We start from the raw sequence: 7,008 nt of genomic DNA on the forward strand, positions 1-7,008 counted from the left end.
CGCTCCCCCAGCCTTTTGTATCCTGCCGTTTTGGCAGCGGGGGTTTTTCCATCACTCCCATTCCCAGATGCGACTGAGTCACCTCCTAAACTCACACCCACGAGCCTTCCCAGGAGCCGGGGCTCCAAGCCCAACGTGGTGCTGCCTTCCTGGGCACTGCTGCCTTGAAGGCGTGGGGCCTCTGTGGGGCTGCAGGCAGGTGGGAACCTGTGAGGCTCACGGTGTGGTGGCATCTCGCATGGCCATGAGACATTTGGAGACCTTGGGAAAGTTTGCCTTTTCCAAGGAGGAGCCCGGGGTCTGGCAGGGAGCACAGCAACAGCCCCAAGCCAGCTCCACCTCCTGATGGGCTGTTAGGATTACAGGAAAACCCTTTTATCGGCATTATTAGTCATGAGGTGCCTTAAAATAGAAAGTGTGTGTAATCCCAGCCCCGAGGAGCTGTCAGACCTCGGCAGGCGCTGCTTAATGTCGCCTGCACGGCCTCTGTGACTGCCCTCTGGCTGGGATGGATGCACGGGGAAAGCACCTGTAGCTGCTCCCCGGGCACAAGCACTGCAGGGAGCAGGGCCAGGGGCTGGGCATCAGCAGGGAGCTGCCCTGGCTGGGGAGAGCCCTCCTGGCTCCCGAGGGACTCGTCCTCGTGATGGGCAATGGCTGAGCCAACAATAGCACGTCAGGAAACGCTGTGTTCGGAAGGTGCTTCCTTTGCAGCCCGTGCTCCGGAGCTGGTTTGCATTGCTCCTCAACAGAAACCTCCAGGGGACTCTTCGCTAAGTTTCTGAGCGCTCCAGGTCTGCCTTTCAGCTTCTGCACCAATCCCAGGTGGATTTTTCCCAGCCGTGGGTACTCGCTAAGAGCACGCACTTAGCTGTAATCACTGCCTGATGGGTTTGCTTTCAGATTCCTGTTTTGTTTGCTTTCTGCTGGGACCAGGGTGGGGAACGTGGAGTTGGACATGATCCTTTGCAACCCAGGCTGCTCCTTTCGTTTTCCAGCTGAGTGAGAAGGGATGTTTGCAGATTGGATGTTGCAGGGAAGGAAAACAGGAAACCAACTCATGGTTCCCTTGCATGCTTCACTCGAAGCCTGGTAGCGAGGTCACGGTCAGAGAGGCTCTGTGGGTTGAGCTTCAGGAGAGGCAGGATGCCCTGCTGCTCCCACCGGGACTGGGGGTGAAGCTCAGTGTTTGTCCTTGATGTCTGCAGGCCCAACAAGCCAAATTCCTCAGCGATGTGGAGAATGAGCTGGAGGAGCTGGCAGTCACCATCGCCCAGGCCAAGAAAATGGTGGAGCTCATTAAGGTGACTCTGCGATGGCTTTGCTCTGTTATGAAGCTCTGCTGGGCTGGGGGTGGAGGAGAAGGTGCTGTGAGATTTTGGGGTGCATGGGGTGTAGAGATGGTGCTCACAGAAGCACCATAAAACGATGGTGATCTTGGCAAAGATCCCTGAGGATTCTTGCTCCTCATCTCTGCTAACCCTTGTGGCATCTCTGGTTGCTTTAGTTTTTAACATGGAAGAAGGAACAGGGCAAGAGCCATCCCAGGGCATCCTCTGGGTCTTGCACCTTCCCTCCCCAGGCTCATTGGGGGTTGTCCCCTTTGGCCCTTGTGCAAACACATCACTTTCCTGCTTGGGGACACCAAATGTGGTGCAGCAGTCAGTGGCAGTGCCCAGCCAGGTCTCTTGACAGCTGGGCTATGATCTGAGTTCTTGGGGGAAGGGGGTGATGGGGTGTCAGGGGGACCCCACAGAGCTGAGAACTGGGTGCTGGGCAGGGCACAAGGGTGCACTCCTGCACCCTCACCTGCAGGACCTGACCCCTCTCTCCCTGCACTCAGGGTGCTGCCACAAAGGAGAGGGAAAGGGTCGAGAAGCTCTTTGCAGAGGCCTCTGAGGTGCTGGCAACCTTCCAGAAGGAGGTGATGGGATTCATCCAGGACGGGGAGCGCTCCATGCTGGGGGAGGCCGAGGCCGATCTCCGCTGGAAGGAGGAGAGACGAGCCAAGCTGGCCCAGTGCAAGCAAAACCTGGAGAACGTCCCCAGCACCGACACCATCTACTTCCTCCAGGTGGGGTGGGGCAAGAAGGAGCTGAAAATGTTGTATTTTGGGGTTTTGTCCCATTCCCCATGGAGCTGGGGGCCAGGAACCCTGGGATGTTCAGGCTGCAGAGTCTCACTCCTGTCAGCACAGTCCTCTCCCCTCCTCTCTCCCAGGGGGACCAGGCAGCCGAGATTTTCCCCTCCATCACCCCCACCTCTGTCCTGTCTGTGACTCAGGAGAGGCTGATGTGCTGCCCAGAGCGGTACCCCGGTGTAGGGGGCAGAGAGTGAGAGGTTGGGGTGCCCCACTGCCTCCTCCAGCATCCCCCCCCTCCCTGACAGCCCAGGAAGAGGAGGAGATGCTGCTCCTTGTGAGGTGGGCATGGTCTGAGTCCGGGTTTGAAAGTGAGTGAAGAGAAGGTGCCAGGAACACGTGGCTGGGAAAGCGCTCTCCTCCCTTGTGCTGTCCTTGGGCCAAGTCCTGAGAGCTGCCAGATCCCAAATCCTCCAGGGCTGGGTGGGGTTGTGGAACAAGAGACAACTTTGGCTTGTTTGAAACCTTCTGAAACTCCATCTTTTTTGGCTCAGGAATTTCAGGCCTTGAAAGTAGCCATGGAAGAAAACCTCTCTCCACCTTTGAGCTTCCAGAACGAGCTGAACTTCACCAAGTGCACCCAAGCTGTGGGTGCCGTAAAGGATGTGCTGTCCACTATCTGCAAAAACCAGTGGAACCACTTGCAGGGGAAAGGAATTGATGGATTGAGTTGCCAGGAGACGGAGGAAGGTTTGTGTTCACTCAGCCCCTGTGCCTGGATGGTTCCCTGTCCCTTTCCCTCTTCCCTGCGTGGGTGGGAGGCGGCTGCAGGCTCCATGAGCACTGGCCCCTGGCCTTCCAGCCCTGGAAGCTGCTCAGCACGGGTTCCCTGCACGTTGCACAATCCCTGTCTGGGCTTACGCCTCTTTGAGGTTTTGTGAATTTTTCCACAGAGACCGGAGACTGGAGAGGCAACAAACAGCCTGGGAGTTAGGCAGGGCCCTGTGGGAGGGGGCAAGTGGCCAAAGTGGCCTCCTGTGAAAGGGGACTCTTCTTCCCAGGACAGACAGTTCTCCTCACGGGGCAGGCTGTGGGCTCCCAAACCTGCCAGGGTTAGAGAGCTGATGTGGCAGCTCTCTCCCATGCTGTCGCATGTAACCTGAGCTCTCTCCTTTCTCATTTTCTTGGATGCCCACGGGAATTGCAGCCGGTTCCTTGCATCCCTGCCCACCTCCCTGGGGTGACCAAAGTGGTGTCTGTCCTTTCCTGTGTGGGAGCCACTGGGGATGTTCAGGGGGAGTGGGGATGCTGGCTGGGGCTGTGACAGCTGGGTGCCATCAGGGGCAGGGAACGATGCTCCAGTGACCCCTTGCTGGTGGTTTGGTTCCTTTGCTGATGCAAACCCTTCTGTGCCTGTCTCCACAGCATTGGCCAAATCCCGATTTCCAGACAAGCCAAACAATCCTGCCTGCCTGGAGAGCCGTGATTATTTCCTGAAATGTAAGCAGGGGACTTTTGCGTTGGCGGTTGTTGCTAAGGCCCATCTTCCCTTTCCTCTCTCTGTCCGCCTGCCCGGCCAGCACCAATCCAGCAGCTGTGGGAGTGCTGCCACCAGCAGAGGAAATACTGCTTGGCTAACAGGGAAGCCTCCTGGCTTTCCTGACAGCAGTCATAGCCTGGTTAGGTGATGGTTTTTTCCCCCTCATCTGTGGTTCTGCTGGCCCAGCTGCCCATGGGGGGCTGCAGGCATCCTGTGTAATTACTGCTGCCTTCCAGCCCCTGGCAAATTGGATCCTCTTTAAGTTAGATCAGAGTTTGGGCATCTGCCTTGTTTGCTGCAGGACCCTGAGCTGGTGAGGGTTGTCTGCAGCAGCAGAATGACAGAGATCATGCAGTGGTTGAACAGAGTGGGGCTGGAGAGGCTGAGGCTGGGGGGTGCAGGGCTGGGCTTGAGCTCCCACACCCCACCTGTGTGTCCCCAGCCTTACAGGGACATGGGGTCACCTACTGACATAGGGGACAAGATCTGCCTCAGTGGCACAGAGCAGAATAACCTGGGCTCAGGGAGGGTGTGCTCTTCTGCTGTCAGGTTGGGACATGCAATGCAGTTGATCGTGATCCATGTCCAGGGTTGTTCCCTAGAAGAACTTCCTTGGGCATCCCTCTCTTTGGGATCCATCAGTGGTTCTCACATGGCCCCACTTGCCAGGGGCTGCCTGTCTGTAGCTGTGACATGCCTGGCTGTTCTCTCTTCTTGGGGTCCCTCTTGACTGCATTTATCTGTGGTTACCTGAAATATGCTTTTATGTGAGATTTTCTTACCACCACTCTGTCAGGTGGATTCTCCAATGTCTGGTATCATGGTTGAGCTCATCAAGCAGCCCCTCTGCTCTCTCCTCTGCCCAGTTACCTAAATCCATCCTGCTTATGAGACTATCAGCTCTTTCAGCCCCTTATCTTCATTGACTGAAATTTGCCATGGGACTTAAAAGCAAAGGGACAGAGTGATGGGACAGGTCAGAAAGAATCATACTCATCATCGAAGGCTGGGGCAGGGGGATCAGAGCAGGGAGAGCTGGGAGGATTTCCTCGCATTTCCCTCCTCATGCTCACTTCTCTCTCTTGCCCCACGCAGTCGCCGTCATCATCGACCTGGACAGTGACACAGCTGACAAGTTCATCCAGCTGTTCGGCACCAAGGGGGCCAAACGGGTGCTGTGCCCCATCCCCTACCCAGAGAGCCCCACCCGCTTCATCAACTGCGAGCAGGTGCTGGGTTTGAACCTCATGAACAGGGGCAACTACTACTGGGAGGTGGAGCTGATCGACGGCTGGGTCAGCATCGGGGTTATCGCCGAGGACTTTGACCCGCGGGAGCCCTACAACCACAGCCGCCTGGGCAGGAACGACAGGTCCTGCTGCCTGCAGTGGAACGGCCAGAACTACGTGGCCTGGTTTGGTGGCTTCGAGTGCCCCATCCAGCAGCCCTTTTTCCACACGATCGGCGTCTTCCTGGAGTATTCGGAAAAGGCTTTAACCTTCTATGGAGTCAAGGACTCCAAGATGACCTGCCTGCAGCAGCTCAAGGTCTCCACTTCTGCCAAGGGGAAGCCTGACCCATTCCAGAACAGGATCAACCGCCAGTTTGCCTCTCTTTTCTCTTGCAAGCTGAAGCCAGCCTTTTTCCTGGAGAGTGTGGATGCCCACCTGCAGATTGGGCCGCTGAAGAAGGATTGTGTGTCGGTGCTGAAGCGCCGGTGACTGCCCAGGGAGCAGGGCACAGACAGACCCACAAAAGCCTCTCCTGCAGGTTATTACCACCTCTCTTTGGTAGCCCTGTCTGTCTCTGTGGCAGCCCTCCCTCCTCTCTGCACTGTTGGGGACCCAGGGCTGGATGAAGCCTCCTGATGGGCAGGGCTGGGGGCCAGGATGGGGCTGGATCCAAGTGCCAGCTCTGCCACTGAGCAAGCTTGGGCGAGTCCCTGTGCTGCTCCCTGCCCCTCAGCTTCCCTTTCTGGACATCAGGGACTGCGACAGCCTTTCTTGGTAAAGTGTGCTGCTCAGAAGTGCCACAGGGATTTGGAGCTGTGCCTTGGCCACCTGCCCAGTCCCTCTCCTTTACCTCTGCTCATGCAGCCCCAGCAACTCGTGCAGATGCTTTGTGCCTTATCTCAGGCTCTGTTGCTGATGCTTTTTTAAGTGCTGCCTCCTCGACACCTTCTGCATGCTCCTAAGGAAGTGCCTTTGATGGAGCAAGCCCTGCGTGGACCAGGTGAACCCCCAAGGCAGTCTTCCCTGGTGCCACATCACCGCTGTGCCCTGGCATGGGTGAGATGGTGCTCTGGGGAGAGGGACGTGGAGGAGCCTGGCTGGGTGCTGGGGTGATGCAGCACCTCTCCATGCAGGGCTGCCCTCCCATTAGTGCTGCAAACGTGAAACGAGGATCTCTGCCCAGCTGGGAAAGGGAGAAACCTCCTGCCGAGAAGCAGCACCACTGTTCCCACCTGGAGATGGGGAAGGGAACAGCACAAACCAAATTTTGAGGATGTGCTTTAAGCAAACACATTCTTTGCAAAGTTTTACAGCCAAATTTTCCCCCCATGTTTTTGTTGACACTACTGTTTTGGGGGCTTTTAGTACTGTTAAACTACCAACTCTTCAAGAGCCCTGGGCACACTTGAGCTGAAAATCTGCCCCTTAGCTTAGAGATTTTTAAGTGACAGAGGTGCTGTGAATATGTCCCAGAGATAAATGGTCTGCTTTAGTGTTGTAGGGACAGCTGTGAGTGCCTCGATAAAGGTGCAGCATCAGTCAGCTACTAAATGACCCTTTAGACTCTGGGAATAAGTAACAATTAACAAAAACTACTCTCAAGCGAGAGGGAACACTGTTCCCTTCAGGAAAGGTGGAAACTTGAGGCTGAGAGACCAAACTGCCAGTTCACATGTCCTAAGGGAGCTTTTTCAGAAGGAAAACACAGAAATACTGCCTGTGAGGGCAGCACAGAGCAGTCCCTGTCTCAGCACAGCGTGCCTTTCCACAAGTTTATTTTTTCTGGGGTTATTTTGCTACCTACCTCCCAAAGCTAGCTTTACAGAACCGTGGTGCTGTGTAATGTACACCTGGAGAGAAAATACAGAGGGTCAGGTTCTTCACTGGCATGAGTGAGTCAGGGATGATGCAACAACAGTCAGCAGGGATAGTAAACAGCCCATTTAGCTAAATATATGATATATATACTTTTTCCCCCCGAAGGATAAGCTGGAAATCATAGTGCTATATTCAAGTGAAGCCAAGGGAAAAATGTGAATGTGAATAAAAGGCAGGTACAAAGCTGGGAGGTTTGAAGTTAAAGGCACGGTTCATGTAAAGCCACGTTTACATGCTGAGGCTCAAAGAGCTCCTTTACTGCAACTCCTTTGCCAGCG

The 7,008-nt window shown here is 55.5% G+C and overlaps 1 protein-coding gene across 1 annotated transcript in view; it reads left to right on the top strand.

Moving 5' to 3' along the window:
- The window catches only part of TRIM47 (tripartite motif containing 47), a gene marked incomplete at its 5' end in the record, with an annotated part of 8,258 nt that overhangs the window by 595 nt on the left and 655 nt on the right, over positions 1-7,008 (top strand). The window contains 5 exons of the mRNA XM_008640630.2: positions 1,209-1,304; positions 1,844-2,074; positions 2,635-2,830; positions 3,506-3,580; positions 4,716-7,008. The exon at positions 4,716-7,008 is cut by the window's right edge and continues 655 nt beyond it. Of these exons, the coding sequence (XP_008638852.1) occupies positions 1,209-1,304; positions 1,844-2,074; positions 2,635-2,830; positions 3,506-3,580; positions 4,716-5,341 (1,224 nt within the window). The remainder of the gene's footprint in view (positions 1-1,208; positions 1,305-1,843; positions 2,075-2,634; positions 2,831-3,505; positions 3,581-4,715) is intronic.

The sequence above is a fragment of the Corvus brachyrhynchos genome, unplaced genomic scaffold (genome assembly GCF_000691975.1).
Source record: "Corvus brachyrhynchos isolate BGI_N302 unplaced genomic scaffold, ASM69197v1 scaffold148, whole genome shotgun sequence".
Taxonomy (NCBI): domain Eukaryota; kingdom Metazoa; phylum Chordata; class Aves; order Passeriformes; family Corvidae; genus Corvus; species Corvus brachyrhynchos.